The 19,777-nt window shown below is 35.7% G+C and overlaps 1 protein-coding gene across 6 annotated transcripts in view; it reads left to right on the top strand.

The window, feature by feature from the left end:
* The window catches only part of LOC108905853, a 48,115-nt gene that overhangs the window by 7,363 nt on the left and 20,975 nt on the right, over window positions 1-19,777 (top strand). For all 6 annotated transcript variants that reach the window (XM_018708892.2, XM_018708890.2, XM_018708891.2 and 3 more), the window contains exons 5-13: window positions 608-733; window positions 794-1,018; window positions 3,837-3,849; window positions 4,012-4,329; window positions 4,393-4,691; window positions 6,987-7,206; window positions 7,418-7,757; window positions 7,816-8,100; window positions 14,207-14,496. In XM_018708892.2, coding sequence (XP_018564408.1) covers window positions 608-733; window positions 794-1,018; window positions 3,837-3,849; window positions 4,012-4,329; window positions 4,393-4,691; window positions 6,987-7,206; window positions 7,418-7,757; window positions 7,816-8,100; window positions 14,207-14,496 — 2,116 coding nt within the window. The remainder of the gene's footprint in view (window positions 1-607; window positions 734-793; window positions 1,019-3,836; window positions 3,850-4,011; window positions 4,330-4,392; window positions 4,692-6,986; window positions 7,207-7,417; window positions 7,758-7,815; window positions 8,101-14,206; window positions 14,497-19,777) is intronic.

Below are 19,777 nucleotides of genomic sequence, written 5' to 3'. Positions count from 1 at the left end.
ATATAAAATTAGTTGCAAGTAGTCTTAACTAGAAATCTTTGACCTGTCCTTGTTGTTCTCAGGCTAGGCTCTGATGTTCCTATAGGTTCTTATCGTTGGTACTACGGAACTGCTCCACAGAGAATTGTGGTCCTTTGAGAATACCGCAGTGACCTTTGTAACTGGTCGCGGTCAAATGTTTCACCATTCTTCACTTTCAGCATCTTAGTGGTGACTACAAAAGCCTCATTGTGGCTGAGACAGAGAGGTTACTGCATAACATGTCAGAGGACCATCATTATTTGACAAGCGAACTTAGAACCAACAATAAGGACCAATATTAACATCAGGGTTAATAGGGTTAATTGTTAATATTATTCGAGGGCATCATAACAGAGGGGCGTATGAACCTAAATCATGAAAATTGTATTTTCGGGCGTATGAGCATAGTTCCTTAGTCAGGCGTATCAGTATCTACAATAATTTAAATTTTATTGGTGTTATTATGTTGGGTGTATGAACATCTTACATCTTCTGAACATCACATAGAGGCGTATGAACATACGCCTGTTATAAATTGTAATTTGGTTCATACGCCCCTTTGTTATGAAGCCCCTTTGTTCTGTAGGGCCTGGGATTGCTGCGAGTACGGCTACACTCAATAGCGTCTCTAATTTACCTTCAAATCCTAATGAAAATGTGACTGAAAAACCCACTGATGGAAATGACACCCAATCTACTAAAAATAAAGCCGGTAATTTTTCTTAGTTGACCGATTTGATGAAATAATTTTCTCAATTTTTCACGTTTGTAGAGGAAGAACCGAAATTTAATTTGATTGATTTTGTAAAAGAACTGTCGCTGGCGTCAGAGTATAGGATATATCAATTGTGTAAACAAATGGGATTGAATATGAATAAAAGACCTAGAGAGGACCAATTGAATGTATTACTAAACAAATTGTTGGATGATGTCGTTGAGATTAAATCGGCTGAATCTAGCGATTCCGACTCTGAGACTCAGGAATACGACTATACTGGTAAGGACTTTGTAGTATGTGGTATGTATGTTGTAAAACATAAATATTGTGTAATATGTTAATGTACTAGACCTTAAGGAGTAACGCCACTCTAGAGGTTGGAAAAAAGGTGATTTATGGGAATTTTCAAGAAAAAAATCAATACAAGATATAATGTCAGGAACTAAAAAGTTTTTTTATTATTATGTTTTCAGGTAATATTGTGATTTTTTTTAAAGCATTTGGATTCAAAATGGCGGTTATGGGTAATGGCAAGCAACCACATCTGGCTGTATAGCCAGAAGGGTTTCTTATTAACGCATGGTCTTGGAACAAGAAACAAAATTCTTCTGATATTATTTACCAAAAAGCTAGGGAACATCGTAGGGAAATTAAAAATTTAATTTAATTGATTTAGTGAACATTCAAAAAAAATATTGAAAAACCCCTATAATATTCCCTGAGTTATGTACAAAATTTCAAGTTGATCAGTCGAAAACTTCTTGAGTTATGTTTCCAGCCAGTTAAAGAAAGGTGGTTTCTTGAAAAATGCTTTTAAAAGTTTTTGTTGCCATTCAAGATAAGAAGTTCGTTGCATACCTTCAACCAATGATGCCTACACCATGTAATTAATATTTTCTTAATCCTCTTCTTTTTGGCTTGATCAGAGATTCAATCTGGCTTCTATAATAACTATCACGTGTGTTCTCATGAGTTTTAATAAGCATTCCTGCATTGCGCTGCAAGTTGTTGGGCTCCACCTCGAAAAAAAACCACGTTCCTCGATTTTTTCCTCGCCTAAAACTGTTTTTCCATTATTCACATAATAAACCATCGTTTAAACTTAAACCATTTATCCAAGTATCGATTTTTTCTAAATTCTAGAGCGGCTTTACCCCTTGATCAAATACTTATTAAGTAGTTGCTTTGTTTTTACTATGAAAATTATTAAATTTATACAACACATCAAAATTAGAAGACTGTTTAAAATGGGCCTGGTTAATCTGATATTAATATATTTTTTTAATAGTATCTTGTAATGTCTAATTACATAAGTTTATAGCCTGAAATTATTTACTTGTGGCAGTTTTAAATTCTCTTGTTTGTTTGTTATTTTTATTAAATTATTTTCGCCTAACCAAAAATCTCGTACTCAAAAATAGGATATACAGGGTGTCCCGAAATTCATGCAACAAAATTTGGTCACAGATTCTTAAGACAAATTTAGGGGACCCGTATTTTTTATTTTTGCCAAGTAGCCCCCTCTTTCGGAGTTACAGCCCCCTGAAGTCCGCCCCTAAGAATAATCTTTTTTTTATATCTCAGAACCCTGTTGTACGAGAATCACTAAATTTGGTACACAGGGGTTTTATGACATGTGGAGTCTGATGGTGCTACGTTTTTTGGCAGAGAGCCCCCTTAAGACAATTTTTCGTGGGCCCCCTTGTCTTTGAAGCCAAAAAAATTTGGTCGCATATTTAAATTTCTTAAAAATTATCAGTCCACTAGAAAGCCATTAAATTTAGAAACCTTTTGTCTCTATACTTTTTACGTAAAACGTAGGTAATGTTTTGGAGAAAAATGTCAAAATGTGATCGAATGCATATCGTGATTCGCCTTTTTCCTCAAAAACATTGCCTTTTACGAAACATATATCAACAGATAAAAAAGTTTCTAAATTCAATGACTTTTTAGCAAACTAATAATTAAAAAAAAAATTTAATTTGCAACCTAATTTTTCTGGTTCCAAATACAAGGGGGCCCATGAAAAAGTGTCTTAAGGGGGTTTCTCGCCAAAAAGGGTGGCACTGTGAGATTCCAAATGTCATAAAACCCCTGTGTACCAAATTTAGTGATTTTCGTACAACATGGTTTTGATAATATAAAAAAGGGGCAGATTTCAGGGGGCTGTAACTTCGAAAAAGGGGGCCTGTTGGCAGAAAGAAAAAATACGGGTCCCCTAAATTTGTCTTAAGAATCTATGACCGAATTTTGTTGCATGAATTTTGAGACACCCTGTAGTGTATTCAATATTTAAAAAAAAATGGTAAATATGTATTAACCCTTTCACTGCTCCAGACGGATAAATTGGCATGAATAGTTTAATTGGATCAGGCTGCTCAAACCGTATATATTCGCAACCGTGCGCATAGTGACTCGGTTATTGCAATTGGTAAGGCGAATTTTTGCGGGCGAGCTTATACCGATTGTGACAAATATTTTTATGGAAAGAGGTACTGGTAATAGTACCAAGATTGTTCATGTTTCTTTCAGTTTCTATTTAGTACATATACTGTATTTTATACAAAATAAAATCGTAAAATTTATCGTAAATCGTAATTTAACACAACATAATGTAAAACTATAAGTGGTCTAACTGCTCCATACGTATATATTCGCACGCGATAAACAATCGCGCACGGCGCGGTAGCTACGTTCAGACGTATTGCGCAGCGAAAGGGTTAACATAGAGAAGAATAAAACCATGTATATATTTTCAGAAGGTATTTGAAATAATTTACAAATGTTTATTTTTTTTTGTATGTGTAATAATAATAATTATGGAATACATGTGTGTGATTTGTATTTTAATCTAGTTATGGTAACCTATTCTCTGTGTAAGGAGATAATAATGTATCAACTCACTCAGAGGATAACCGAAATAATAAAAATATTTGCTTTAGTGACGTTACTGGCAATAAGATATAAATTAATAATTTAAGAAGATTGTCAAAATCAGATAAAAAAAATCAGTTTTGAAAATGTCGTCCATTTTGAGCAGTGTGTTAATTTTGATTGAAGTGCGCTTATATTATCTAATACACCTTCTTTTTTTTAGATATGCTGACTGGGTAAATATATTTAACTATTATATTTTGTTATGGGAAGAGAGAGCTCTAACTAGAATGTCTTCACATACGTAATCGATTAAGAATCTAACAAAATCACAGTATAATTTTCAATATCTCCCTAAATGAATGTTCTGTGTAATTATTAATTCAATAATTTTTTAGAGTATTTCAGTACGATGTCCCGAATAAAAAAAATAGGATTGATACCACTGATAAATCGTCTAACAGTAGAGACTTTCAATTAAGGGAACCCGTTTTTATTTTACCACCGGGTGGCAGAAACTCTGTCGACGCTCCTAAACAAACAACTTCTACCCAAATAAGCACATCCGTTATCCAACCGGCTCGTTTTAATCCCAGCTCTTCTAGAGAAAACACAATTCCTGCTTTACAGAGAAGAGCAAGTCCAGAGGTGGGGCATAATGAGCCTATGCCGATCATCAATGAAGAACCTATAGTCATTGATAATGCTGCACCAGGGTAAGAATACCATTGTTTTTTATGCTGACATTATATTTCTGTGAGGTAACAATTCCTTTGCAGACCCTCGGGAGGGCCAGGCAATATGATAATAGACTCAAGTGATACAAACAGTGAAGATATGGCCATTAATTTAACTACTAATAATAAGGTTAATGAGCCAGCCGTAGTCATGCAACCCATCAATGAACCTGTAGCGGGACCATCAAATGCCTGCGCGCAAAGGAGCAAAGTGCTGGATAACAACCTTGTCTTCAAACTGATGGAAATGTTCCCTGAGGCGCATCCAGATTATATCAAGAATATTTGTGATGGGAAGAAATTGGCCCATCTTGATCATGTCCTCACTGTGATACTTTCAGGTATGAAATTTTATCGGTTCTTCATTTTTTTTTTACAGTGCAAGTAACGTTTGTTATCTCTCTTTTTAAGTAATGAGTTGGGGAGTAAGTAACGTCCGTTTTTTTCAAGTATAAAAATCACATGAAAATTAGACATTTTCAAATTGACACGTCATTTGAAAGAGGACTTATTGCTCTATCAGATTGTGTTTTTCATTGCATTATTAGATTTAATTACCGACTCCAGATTTCATGTGTTATTAGATAGTGATAAGGAATGAGAGGATGCGATGCCAAAACGTTCTGGTAATAATAACGCAATTCATAAATGTTTAATTCAAAAGTCATAAATAAACTTCTTCTGTTTATAACTTTTGATCTAATCAATATTTTTTGACGCTCGAGGGCTAGTTTTATAGGTCTTTTGAGGACGAAAAAAAGTACTTTACTGTTTTCTCGTGGAAATGAACGGAAAAAGTTATAAGCGAAAAACGTGAATTTACTTAAAAATTATATTCAATTAACCACCCTGTAAACAATCTTCCCCCCATTTTTATGACTGGAAACTAATATGTTATTGTACATAATATTTAGCATCTATAGTGATAAATTCAGCTTGCCAAAACAAAAAGTCGTGAAATGGTCATTTCCCAGCTTATTTTCCTGGCCTTGTTCTATACGCCCTGTTGAATTTGACAAATCCAAAACAATCAACAAGGGAATTCGTTCAGGAGATGGGAGGTGATCACAAAACAGTAGTAAACAACATGCATTCATTGGGAAAAGTTCAAAGGCTCGGCGCTTGGGCCCCTCATGTTTTGAACGAAAACAATAAGAATCAACACTCTCCAATTACCGCTGGTTTGCTCTGTCGTCATCGAACAACATGTGGTCATGAGGAATGTTTTCTTAATCGTATTGTCACTGATGAAAAAGGTGTCTCTACATGAACTTAAACAGTGAAAAGAATGGTTAAACCTCAAAAAAACAAGCAACTGTGCGAACAATATCAGAATTTCAGCCTCAAAAGACAATGTTATGCGTCTGGTGGGATTAGAAAGGGTTTCTTTATTATGAACTCTTACCAAACAATTAAACCGTCAACGCGGAACTCAATGTCCAACAATTATGCTGACTCCATAACGCCAATATGACCAAAACGACCATTTGGAAGCTGAGGGAGAAAATTGAGCGCTGTATCAAAGAAATTCAGCCGCATTTATGCAAAATGGTGCAAAGCCTTGGAAGTCATTTACCCTATATGCTATTCCATACATGTGTGAATTTTGAAACACCCTTTATATTAGCAAAAAATGAGTGACACTAAATTTTTTTAGATTTTGATAAATTCTCGCTAACCCAATAATCGTGCGAAAAAAATGTATAATAAAAGATTTGTAATAAAAATTGTTGAATTTTCTTAGAAAAAGCAAATGGAAGAACCAGATATAGACCATTTTTTAATATATTCAACAGTTTCCTGTATAGTCCAAGAAATAAAAGTGAAAAATCATTGAGAAATCGTGAAAATTACTAGGCGTGATTTTATTGTTGGAAAGTCTTGGGAATGATAATACAAGAGGCGTCTCATCTCGTGGGTCATGAAAAAGTATAGCGTCATTGTTTTTTATCAACAAATATGTCAAAAATTCGTCATTTTTCGTTCTACGCGTTATTGTAAAAAAACTATTAATCTTAGCAAAAAATGTTCAACAGACGATTTGATCTAGAGAAACTCATCGTTAAAATGAGACTTTAATAAGTTAAAATTGCTTTATAAACAAAAAATTTATTGCAAAATTACATGAAAAAAGTGTTTTTTCTTGAATTGTTAATAACTTTTTAAATAATTAATAAAATCTTACCAAACTTTCCCAAAATGTGAGTTTATATATCCATAAGAGATGTGCAACAGATGGGCTTGATCGGTCATATAGTTTTTGCAAAATTCCATTTATTTATCCCATTTTTGCAAAATTATAAACATTGTTTTTGGGCTAATTTTTTTCAAAGGGACACCAAGTATCCTCTAGTTAAAAAAAAAATATTCTTTTTTTTCTTTAGTTGTATATAATTGTTAACAAATAAAAGGCACTTTTTTCCCTAATAAACAAAGAAAATAACTTCACAGTTTTTAACTTTTGAAAGAAGTTATATATACACCATTCGAAAGCTCGTAAAAAACTTACAAAAAATTTCTACGACCAATAGGTCCGGAGTTAGCAAGTATTTTAGTATTAATTCTACTCATCTTTGTGGAGTCCTTTTTTTTATTATGAATTTATTAATTATTTTTTTATGACTTTTGTATTTCAGCTCCAGATTACCCAAAAAGGCCGAAACGTGATCCAAGTCCTCCAAAGGAGGTCGACCCAGAAGAACAATTCCAAATCGTTAAGGAGCTTTTGCCAGATGCTGATCCGACGTACATCCGAATGCAATGTGAGAAATTTGCCAACGACGAGAAGGGCCTGAAGGAATTTATCAATCATGCCATGGAGGCGAAGGATTATCCCACTCTAAAAGAATATTTGAGGTAAGCACTTGAGTGGTTATTAAATTATAATTACGATTTATCTCTTATTTATATATTCCATTTAGAATAAGCATAGCTAAGATTAATATGTATATAATTTAAATTAATTTCAAGAGTTTCCTTTGACTGGGTGTTAAATCTGTAGGACATAAATGACTATTATTATTAACGGATTGTATAAGGAAACATTTCCTGTTTGTGTAATTTTCAGGAAGCAGCAGATATCTGCCCAGCAAAGGCAATATACCACAGAATTCAACATGGACAATTTTATACAGCTCTTCCCTGAACCCAAAAAGACATTTGAAGATCCCAAGAAGAACATCAAGTTGGACTCATACTCTTTCCACTACATTAGCATGTTCTTTAAAAATAGATATGATAAAGTCTCCGTAAAAACGATCCAACAAGTGCTGACCCAGTATAACTTTAAGGTATTAGTCTGCGATAAGGTTTTGACGTCGTATGTTAAGAAAAATATTACTATAAGAACCAGACGTAGGCATGTACCGTTACCAGAAAATTTGGAAAACATCCCGCTGTTGCAGGAAGTAAGTCGTTTAATTCAACAAATTCAGACTCTTTTAATTATACCGTACAATTTCTTAGCTAGCGTACCTGACACACAAAGAAGATATTATGGAGTATCTATTAGAAAAGCAGAAGAAGGATGAGCAGGAAAGGAGAGAAGCTAAGGAAAACAATATGATGGAAACTTGCAATTGTTGTTACGACGATGAAGTCATGCCGAAAGATACCTTCAGTTGTCCAAACGGTTGCAGGTTTTGCAAAGAATGTATTAAAAGGAGCTGCGAGGTGGCATTTGGCGACGGAAAAACAGACTTCCCGTGCTTGGCTGCTTGTCCGACAGAGTTCTCGTTACAAACATTGCAGGTGAGTATTTTTCAAACATTTAAACGTCTAGTATCGCCTCCAGTCGCGGCTCGCCAGGTGACGCAAGTGACGCACCGCTTCACCTAGAATTTCCGTTTGGTTGTGCAATTTAAAATTATTTTTATTTTATATAAATTTTATAATTTAGGTATAATTCTATATTGAAAATATATGGTGTTTGTTTGTTTAACACGCAGAAATAAACAGAATAGAAGCGCAGTAAACGCCTTCTAAAAAAACATTGCCTTCATTGAGCTTTGCGCTCATCAACCTCGTACCATACAACGTATAGTGACGCAAGTGACGCAGATTGAATTCAATTTGTATTTGTTTCTCTTCGTAGCGTTTTTTACGGCGGTTGTCATGGCAACGAGGCTAGTGATGGCCGTAGGAAATACTCCCATTTTGGAAAAATTCTGAAATGGGAATTTTTCCGGGAATATTCCCAATGTGTTAATAAATTCCCAGTTTGCGGGAATTTATGTTAGGTTAGGTTAGATTAAGTAAGGGGTTCTGAGGTAGGTCCCTTCTGGTTTTTTTTGTTTTCGTTTGTTTCCACTTGTTTTATTTTATTTTTGAGAAATCAGAATTTATTTTTTGCTATTAGACATAACATTTTTTTTTTAAATATTCTTGTTTAAAAACGTCTTTTAATAAGAAAATCCCTAAAAATTCACAATTTGGAGATATTCCCAGGAAGATTCACAGGGAATATTCCCTAAAAATAAATTTCCGGGAATTTTCCATATCTAAACGAGGCGGCCAACACTGGAGTAAGCTACGGCGTGAGGAAAAAATGAGTGACGCAGTACGTATTTTGTTGGAAATGCCATTTTGAAATGAAAATTGAGGACAAAAAGGATTTTTTAAATTGCGAGAGACCTGTGGCTTCTCTCTTTATGTGGAAAAAAAGGAGGAAGTCAAAAGACAAAGTGTACATTAGGAAATTTCGGAATGAATGGTATTCGGAGTATAAGCGGTTGTGTGGATGTGTTTATTTAACCGCAAAGCTTCTTTGAAATATACATATACGGTGTGCGTTAATGTTTGCAAGCCGAAATAATATTTCTATTTTTTATAAAATCTAAATGAAAATCCTTCTCACGAAAGTCAGTTTTTAAGTAATATTGTAAATGCAACTAAAAATTTCTAGATTCATTTAAATCCATTTGACCTTGAAAATTTAAAAATTTTCGCCTACCAATGAATAAAGATGCTTCACCTATTCGCAATGTCACGAGCCGCCACTGATCGCCTCGCTGTCGTCTATTGTGCTATCTTAGATTTCACTTCCCATCGGTTTACCAATTTTAAGTGAACCCAATTTTCCATATGTCTGCAGTATTGCCCAGAACATTTAAGGGGTAATGCCGTTTAAAGGAATAGGGTTGTTGACTATAAAAACAAACCATATACAAATTGTTGTTGATACGAAGATTTTATATAAAAGAACCTGCCTGTATAGTAAAATTTTAAATATATGACAAATTAGTGGTAAAAATCATTTATGAATTTTTGCTTTACCTAAAAACTAGTCTGACGTAAGGGGCATGTTCAGTATTCGTTAAAATAGTAGTTTTAATATAATTAAGTTTAACCTTAGTTTAGTTTGCATTTAAAATAACCCACTATTCCGTTCAATTTTTTATTCTTTTTTGTCTAATTTGCGCGATACCGACTTGCGACTCACACAGCTACATGAAAGTTCGAGTCGTCAGTTATTCACGCTTAATCGCTGGTCTTCACGGGTGCCGCTATTTGGTATACCATACTTTCGCTTTAATTAAATTGAAGTGTGCCGCAATCTTGTTTCATCCCGTTCCCACTCCGGACTGAAGACTGAGGGCCCTCTGCAACAGGGAAGACCCCGGAAAATCTGCGGTAAGTCGCAAGTCACTCAAAATTTACCTTAAAGATAGTTATGTGCCCAGTTCCATTTAGCTGGAGCTATCCAGAATTAATTAAAAATACAACAAATTATTCAGGGCAGTTGAACAAGAAGCTAGTAGTGATCCTATTGCATAATTTTGAAGAAGAAAATATGCCAAAATTGTCCATCAAACCCTGTTGCCCTGTTTCCTGTTTTTTAAACAAAAGTGACACTAGTGACAGCTGTCTATCAATTAAGAGTATTTGTGATAGTTATTATTAATTTCCTGATTAATATATTTCCTGAATTGTGTATACACACTAGTTAGTACAGGTAGAATTATATTATCTACCTTTTGAAATTTGGTCAACAACCCTATTCTTTAAGAAACAGACTAGGAAAGTTAATGAATTATTTTGTTGATCAATTTGTTAGTCTTGCCCCAACAGCTGATCCTTGATAAATAAAATAAACCCAAAATCTTATCAAATCAATTATGACGAGCGATGCTTCACTGTTGAAGGTTCGGATCGGATCCTCTCAAACAACGAAACGTGACAACTTTTTTAGTAAATTTTACATGCGCGGATCTCCCTGAGGTGGTCTCACAAAAAAAATTCAATGACTTAAATTCCTACATCGCCCAGTAAAAACATCGACGCCTTAAGTATGAATTGTTTTATTGGAATTTTACGATGAAATGATTTCAAGGGAAGTGCTTAAAATTGGAAAAAACTATTTTAATCACTAGATTGACTTAAGGAGGTTTATCGGGTATGTCTAAAGTCAAATGAGAGTTTCTGTAAATTCGCAAGTGACTAAAGTCGTAAGCCTTTAGATTTGGCAACATTACATTGACATGGCGTTCGCTCGTTCGCATTCGATCATTCTGTTTGTTTGGTCGCCTAAGCTTGAAATATACGTCATAATGTCACACCTGCAAATTTCAAATAATATGCTACGTCGAGAACCGTGGCATTGTCGCTATCACGCATTTGGAGGTTAAGTTAGTCAATGACAGCAGTTTGAAGGAGAATTATTATAAATTATGTATCTTACAAGTATTCCTATTCCTATTTATACAAGTTGCTGTGGAAACTGTTTGTCAATTGTTGCGCATTCTAAGTGGAATGACCAAAAAAATTTGCATTCTCATAAGACTTTGTACTAAATCGTGAAAAATTATTTTATTAATATCTCGTCTCTTAGGTATCCAAACTAGACAATTTTTTTTGAGGACTTTCTTCATATTAATAAGCTTATTTTAATTTTTTTATGAATATTTGTTTGTCAATTCCATAGACCTCCTTAAATAAATGTAACAAGGAAGTTATTATATTCTCCATAATTATTTATTTGACAGTTTTATAACTTTTTTATATTTTATTTAGTGTTGGGGTCGCATTGAGAAGAAAAATTAAAAAAATAATATTTATATGGGGACCAGACTACCTTTGACCTTCAGAAACAAATTTATTTCAGATTCCATCATAAAAATTTAATAAATCTTTAATTTTTTGTAATTTTTCATATATCATCACTGGACAGGCTATTATAACCTCATATCCATTTGTGAACTAGGCATGCATTGTTGTCAAATCTCATCCTCTTGATTCATAAACATGTTTTTTCATATCACTCATAAATAATAATGAAGACACATAAACACACCCTATAAATCACTAAACACTGAAACAAATAACTTTATAAAGGTTTCACTCTCACTTCACAAAACACTAAATATCACAATAATTTTGGCTTTAATACGCTATACAAATTATTATTCAATTCGAGTAGAAACTATTACTTCACAGAAAGTCGCAAAAGTGCATTCCATATTACAAAAAACCTCTCGTACACCAATGAACTGGAATGAAGCGGTGATGCCGGCCATTCATGTTTCACCAAATTAACATTGACCGTTGCGTCAACTCTTGCGGTTTTTCTTGTATGTTTTATTTTTCAAGCTCGAGTAATTGAATATTCTCAACGAAATACGTAACAACAAAATTTGCATTTATATCTTGTTTCCATAGAAGAAGTTTTGTGCGAGTAGGCAATGACATACTTTGAAGATTAAATTATATCTATTCTGATGCTGATGAGAATTAGTATGTTCGAAATCGTTGTGTGACTAGTAGTTTTGCTGACAAACGATATTAGATGTGATGGGTGTAATTCAATGCTGGATGGACATGTAGCCGGCAGAGTAGTTGTTTCCCACAATATCGTTAGTTTAAAAAATTATCATATCCAGCAGTTGTATATAATGATACTATAATTTCTTTGGTTTTAAAGGAATAATGTGGCCTATAACTCACTAGTGAGTTATAAGTTATAAGTCACTAGTGAATTATGAAACCCTTGGTTACAGACACAATTTAGGTCGACATTCGCATTCTTTTGTAGTAGATCATTTCGGGATGAAGTCACGACAAATCCGCCATGTTGTCGGGGGGGCATACAATAGAAATAACATATCTGCGACATTTATGTAAACATCGGTTTTTACATGTGAATTGTGTGAAGTGCCGGCATTTTGTGCAGTTGTGGGATGTTGTAAAAGAGCAGAGAGGGATAAAGTTGGATTTTTTAAGATTCCCAAAGCCTTGAAAAACCGAAGAGAATGACTAGACACCTTATCAAAAGAACGTCGACAAAGTTGGTCTTTAAAACAGGGTAATTTGATTGAAACCTTTTAAAATAACTCATGAATTTGTCAAAAACATTTTGTATCAGGCAAATATTATTAAAAGAAAGTGTTTTTATAATTTGATTTATATTTAAGAATGGCAAATATGGGTACACCAAATGTGTTTTGTTTCTTTCCACTGAGCTAAGGCTTCTCTACAAGAAATCTCTTCATTAGTTGGACGGGCTTCCAAAAAAAAAAAACAGAATTGCTGCTACATGGCTGCAAACTTCACTCAAACCTGCCATGCAAGTGTAATGACCACACGATACAGCTCCATCCGGTAATAAGATACATGTAGCGGCTTCCTATTCTTTGGGAATGTTTCACCTAATACCATAAAAAAACAAAGTCAATAAACTTTATTCTGTTCGTCTCAGGCCATTTTTTACTAGTTAGGTATAACTTTCAGTTTAAATGGATCAGTAACTTACCTTTCCAATAACAACAAAAGAATTTTCATTCATTTTCTTAGCCATGACACCTTGAACAAATCCAGCTTCATAATATTTGTAAGCCTGTAGAGACTTATAGGCCTTAAACTGTTGTCCAGTATAGAAACTGTGAGTTAGAATTAAATTATTCACCATGTCCATAATGGTGACACTTGTCAAAAAACTTAAATTTCTATTTAATTCAATTTCAGGGAGAGAATAAGGATCAACAATGTCTATAATCTCCGTTTTCGTGTCGTAACTGATTTCACGCCTCCTGGAAGAGATAAGTAATATTCACCTAAAGACATACTGTTATAATATCAACACAAACTCGAAACACACACCACGAAGTCGCAAATAACAATGTTAACCTATTCAGCAATTTATCTTTGTATGCCCCCCGGCAAGATGGCCGCTCTGTCAAAGTCACGTGACCCGAAATGATCTATATTTAAAAATACATTCATTTGGTTAAATTACTTTTTCTGACATTGACAACTTGAAATTTTAAGTTACTTTTATTTATTATTAAAACCAAATTCTATGAAAGTGTTGCATAAAATTTTGTATGGCACTCGTGTGTTATGTCATATACCTGTGTCACTTGGGAAAATTAGTTTCCCAGCATGATATATATACCGTAACGCACTAGTACCATAAGTAACTATTGTCTAGTGCAACATAGTCATGCTTTTATAGTACCTACAAATTAGTAGGTCATTTTCTGCTAGTAGAAACAAACTAATGCTTATCTGTGAATGGTCGCTGCTACTTGATACGTGGGCCTTCAGAGTGATCTGCAATTTCTCAGATATTACAAAAGCATGACCTGTTTTGGCACTAGGTGAAACGATTTTTTAACTGATATTAGCTTTGTTCCTAGTGCATTAGAAACAGTTTCTAACAGTCCGACGCAATCGCATTTGATTCGAAACAATGAATTTTGAACCTTATGTAAGCATTACATCCATATGTGCATGCGTCTGACTGTTAGGATTCTACTAGGAACAAAGCTAATAAATATTTCGCTAATATAAAATACAACTATACAACAACGGACATTTTTAGTTTTGTTAAACTACTAATTTTCTCTATTTATTCCATCAGAGTGTTCTGCCACCAAAGATGTTTTCGAAATTGGCCCAGAAGAAAGCATTGGCAGAAATCAAGGCCGCTGGTATTGAAGAATTGGAAACCTGCCCTTTCTGCGACTTTGCCAGTATCCCCAATGAATTGGACAAAATTTTCCGGTGTCTCAATCCTGACTGCATGAAGGAGTCCTGTCGGAAATGCAAGGAGCCCAACCACCTTCCGCTTAAGTGCGAGGAGGTGGAGAAAGATGAAGACATTAAGGCGAGGATCTACATAGAGAACAAAATGACCGAAGCTCTGTTAAGGTAAGTCTGAAAATTGTTATTTATAAACAAATTTTTGATATGCTCCACTTTTTTTATCTATACACTTCTTTAAATAATTAAAAAATTTAACTCAGGAATAAGAAATACAGTTCGGTCACGGCCACAATTACCGACCAAGATGTCCGTATCGTTCGTGGTTTAATTTTGTTGCTATTGAATGTTGTTTAATTTATGATGTGTAGCACTGATTCAGCAGATGAAGTGGCTGAATAAGAAAGAAAAGTAGAAACATATTCGGTGTCTCAAAATTTACACGATTTGATTTTTGTGCCATTTTAGTCCAGTAATTACATGCTGTAAATTACCTTTAGCTGGACAATTTTGCGGAAGTTTTGATATTCCGCAATTTTGCGTATTTTGTGCTTCTCATTTCACATTTTTCATCTGCCACCTCGTATCTTTGACACCGGCGCTGCCACATTGTAATAAATTGGTAAAAAAAGAGATTTTTAAGATATCTCGTTACTCGTTGCTTTTACAGCAAAAATAGTTATGTAACAAATTAAAGACCAGGAAATTTGCTACAAAATAGGTTCTAACCATTTTTTCATAAAACCGACACATTTTGGATAGGAGACTAGTAGTAGTAGTAATAGTAAAGGGGCGGCCTCAGCCTGGCAATTAGGCCACAAGTGGGCCCTTTTTGCCTACCCCGCCGTCTCATCACCTGACCACTCTCTGCCTCTGACCCTCCTCGAACCTACCCGACGCCCTAATGAACGCCAGGATTTTGGTCCATGGAAGGTCTCTCACCTCAACCCCTTGCAGCTCTTCAGCACCAAAGACTTTGTCTTATTCTCCCAAAGGCTGCGCACTGTCCCAGAAGGTGGACAGGGGTGTCCTCCCCTTCGCCACATTTCGGGCATAGAGGGTCCTCCTCAATTCCTATTAGGTTTAAATGCCTCCTAAGTCTGCAGTGGCCTGTCAGAACCCCACCATTTGGTTTAGGGCTCTTCGACTGAGGCTCAGCAGCCATCTTGTCTTGGATTTGCTAGGTCTATGTATATAACTATGGGCCTGCCTGCATCCTCTATTTCTCCTCCAATCCAGACCTAAAGTTTGATAGGCCCACTTATTGAGGGCCCCATTAATGCTGCCTCGTGTGATACCTAAGATTGGTTCAGGTCCCTGTCCAGGTCCCCTGGATCCAAGACGAGCTAATTGATCCACCCTCTCGTTACCAGGGATGCCCCTATGGCCTGGGACCCAAACCAACTCTACTTTTCGTCTGGCCAATGACTCTAGAGCGTCTCCACATTCTTGAACAAGAGCAGACCTAGTCCTCGGCGAGCTAACCACTCTGAGCGCGGCCTGACTGTCGGAGCAGATAAAAATCTTCTCTGCACAATTCCTTACCTCCTCCTTGCTTGCTACCATCAAAATAGCAAAAACCTCAGCCTGGAAGACTGTAGCATACATACCCAGTGAAAAGCTTTCATGGATGCCGCTGCCTTCCAGATAAATTCCTGCTCCTGAAAACTCGTCTTCTACCCGAGATCCATCAGTATAGCACACTAGGGATCCCGGGGAGAACATATCACCATCCTGCTTCCACTGCTCTCTCGAAGGGAAAGTGGTGACATACTTCCTTCCTAACCTAAGCCGGTCCTCTGCTTCCGTAACCCTCAAGGCGGATATTGGGATGTCCCTCTCTGCCCTGAGAGCCACGGCAGCATGGCCCTCAGTGCGTCCTTTAGCTCTCCAACCGCCGGCGTCCCTTATCCTAAGGTTTGTCGCCATCGCCTCCCTCATAATCCATGTAGGAAGGGGCGGCAGCCCCAGAAGGACCTCTAACGCGGCAGTTGGAGTCGTCCTCATTGCCCCTGTAATACCTAAGCAGGCAAGTCTCTGGATTCTCACCAACTTCCTGGCTACCGTCACCCGGTCCACACACGGCCACCAGACCAAGGCCCCATACTGTAGCCTCGGCCTGACCACCGCCGTGTACACCCAGTGAAGCACCCTTGGATTGAGTCCCCAGTTTTTGCCAACTACCTTCCTTAACTGCAAGAGGGTTGCCACTGATTTCCGGGTAATCCTCTCAACCTGTGGCCCCCACGACAGTTTACTGTCCAAGATTACCCCCAAGTATTTGACTTCCCTGACCAAAGTCAGGGGCCTCCCATACATGGTTGGAGCCCTGAAATCACCTATCTTCCTTCTCCTTGTAAATAGGATCATCTGTCTTCTTTGAGTTGACTGAGAGCCCCATCTCCTCGCACCACCTCTCTATGATCCTACCACGTCCAAAAACCGGCCCGCGACTAGAACCACGCCATCATCGGCGTAAGCCTGGGCATCACTATATCACTCCGAGGTTAGGCGTTTAAGGAGACCGTCCATTACTAGACACCATAGAAGCGGGGAGAGGCAGATAGGAGACTAAGAAAGGTCACCATTTAATGTGCAGTGAAAATTAATACCCACACCACGATGAAGTAGACTATATGGCACATTTCTTTTTCTGTGGTCTCCAGTAGGCCTAATTCACACATTAATTGATAAATGAAAATTACAAAGGCAACGAAGTCTCAGAGTGGGGTAAATTCTTCTGGCGCAGTAGCTTCTTCTCTACTTTCTGTATCGATTTCATTTCACAGTGGTTCTAAGATCGTATGTGTCTTCATCGTCATCACTATCTTCCAATGCTTGAGGCATGTTATCACATCTATTGTCATAGTTTGAGCAAATTATAGAAAAGTTGAGCCGTACATCCACATGCTCTCCGACATCCTTTACAAGAAATTAGTTTAAGAACTTCTGGAGCAGGTGCTTGGAGTGTAGTCAGAGGGACAAGACCATTTTTGCCTGACTTCCATCCCCATTGATCTGCAGGTTTTTCGTTACCAATCCATTGCTGTACCTGATGATACATTCGAAACGAATGTTGTCTTGCTGCTGCTTCTGTAGGAGGCAATGATGTTGATTTTATGAAGCATTGGTGTCTATAAGTGTTCAGATTCCTTTTTATTGTAACGGTAAAGTCTGAGAAGAAAGTATTCTTCAGCTTTAGCTACACTTTCTTTGTCAGCATCTTTTTCTTTAAATACTTTTATAACTTTGTGAAGATTAGGGTTTTCTTGCAACACATTAAGTCAATGGTCAACTGTTGCAGCCAAGCGGAGGGTTTAACACATTAAATGCGTATTGTTTTACACTTTACGTACAGCTTTGTAATTCTCGTACGTGAAAATGGTTAGTTAGGATAGAGACCCATTTTGTAGAGAAAATGATGCAGTTTAATTTATTACAAAATCATTTTTGTTGTAAAATCAACCAGAATCAAGGGGTACTTCCAATATATTTTTTTGATTTGAGAAAATATTCAAATCTCAAAATGGCCGAAAAAATTAGCTTTTATTTTTTTTCACGAAAACGGTTAAACTTAGAAATTTGAATTTTGGTACACGTTAACAACTGGTTGAATGGTATTTTTTGGTAGTCTTTTTTTTCTGGTTTATGTCTGAATGAAAGAAATTAGCACCCCTTGGTTTTATTTCTTTCACAACTTTTTTCTACATTAGCCAATTCCAACCAGAAAAATAGCTTTTCATACTACATTTCATTTAAAAACTTTTTTTACCATCTCCATTTTTTCGTATACTTAATGGTTTACAAGCAAAAAAAAATTATTTTTCGTTGACGATTAGGTACACATAATTAGTATAACAGTTACCCAAAACGATCGTCATTTTTGACATGCTTTTTGCAAAAATTCTTTTTTATCCATAGGAGAAGCTAAGCAAATATGAACTAAAAATTTAATAAAAAAAAATAAAAGCTAATTTTTTCGGCCATTTTGAGATTTGAATATTTTCTCAGGGGGGGGGCTCAAATTGAAAAAATGTATTGGAAGTACCCTCCTAAAATTACTTTCTAAACACCTTCTTAAAATATTTCCACATCATTAAGAAACACCCTGTATACAAAAATTAGTTTCAGGTCACTTTTTTCTTTGAATAGCGGCGCCAGTGGCAAAATAAAAAATCGAAAAAACATAATCACCAAATATCAAAACTTCCGCAAATTTTTCCCGGTAAATTCACGTAGTTAATGGACTAATTGTGCAGTACAGCGTTGACGTCAAAAAAAAACAGCATGACAGCTGACAGTTCAAGGTTTGTAAACATGGAGCGCTGCGCAAAAGGACAACGCATTTTCATTGTTGAGCATTATTTTTAAAATAATGGATATTTTGCAATTTTCGTACAAAATATGGTCGGAATAGTAGACCAAGCAGTATCTGTTTTGGTTTGGGTGAATCATATATCCATGGAGATTTTTGGCTTTTTGGCTTTCAAATATGAAAATTTTTCTATGCGCATAAAAAAAAATTGGACTTAACTTTTGACGGCACAATATGTTAAAAAAATTGAAAAAATGTCATATTTCTCTTCCTATTTAATTATGTATCTTTTTAAGAGTTGATTTTAGGCGAAAATGGAAGAGGAAAAAAATGTTTGTAATTAAATTTTTTACAATACATAACTGGTTACAAATCGAATGAATCATGATTATTATGGTAAAAATCGAAAAAATCACAAAAATGGGGTTAAAAACGATACTTTTTAGGGAATTTTTTGGTGTATTTAAATTGGGTGTATGATCTTCATACTTGTCTCAAGAAAACTTCATGTTATGTAGAATCATCACACCAAATTTTATCAAAATCGGTTTGATAGATTTTGCATAATAATTTTGCAATCCAGATTAAAAAAAAATTGCAAATTTTCAAAATTTTGCACAGCAAAAACCAAGGCCCTTAGATACTTGAAAATTTAATCACATATAGGGCTCTCAGGCTTTCAAACTTTTTTTGAAAAATTCGAATCCGTCAATTAGGAGAGTTCTGGCGCTTGTTTAAACATTGGTCGAATTTTTGTACTTATAAACAATTAGAACTTTGTGAATATTCAATCAAATCAAATTTTTTAAAGCAGGTTTTAAAAGTTCTTGGAAAGACGCTTCTTTAAAAAAAAACAGATCGATTGATCAATTAGTTACGTAGTTATAGACGATTCAATTTCGAGCAGGCCGAAGCGGCCGCGCTCTCTGCTTCCCCCACCACCACCACCCGTACGATTTTATTGAATTTCTCGCTTGCATAAATAACTTTAAACACGTTTTAAAGTAGGTTGCCAATGAAGAAAAGTATTGTAATCTTAGACCTGGTAAGTACTCGGAATACCAAAGGTATTTTTCGAAAAATTAGCCCGGATGTCCCAGTACATTTAGTGTAAATGACGGCTATAACTACGTA

The sequence above is a fragment of the Anoplophora glabripennis genome, unplaced genomic scaffold (assembly GCF_000390285.2).
Source record: "Anoplophora glabripennis isolate ALB-LARVAE unplaced genomic scaffold, Agla_2.0 scaffold95, whole genome shotgun sequence".
Taxonomy (NCBI): Eukaryota; Metazoa; Arthropoda; class Insecta; order Coleoptera; family Cerambycidae; genus Anoplophora; species Anoplophora glabripennis.
This window is presented reverse-complemented; position numbering and strand designations above follow the sequence as displayed.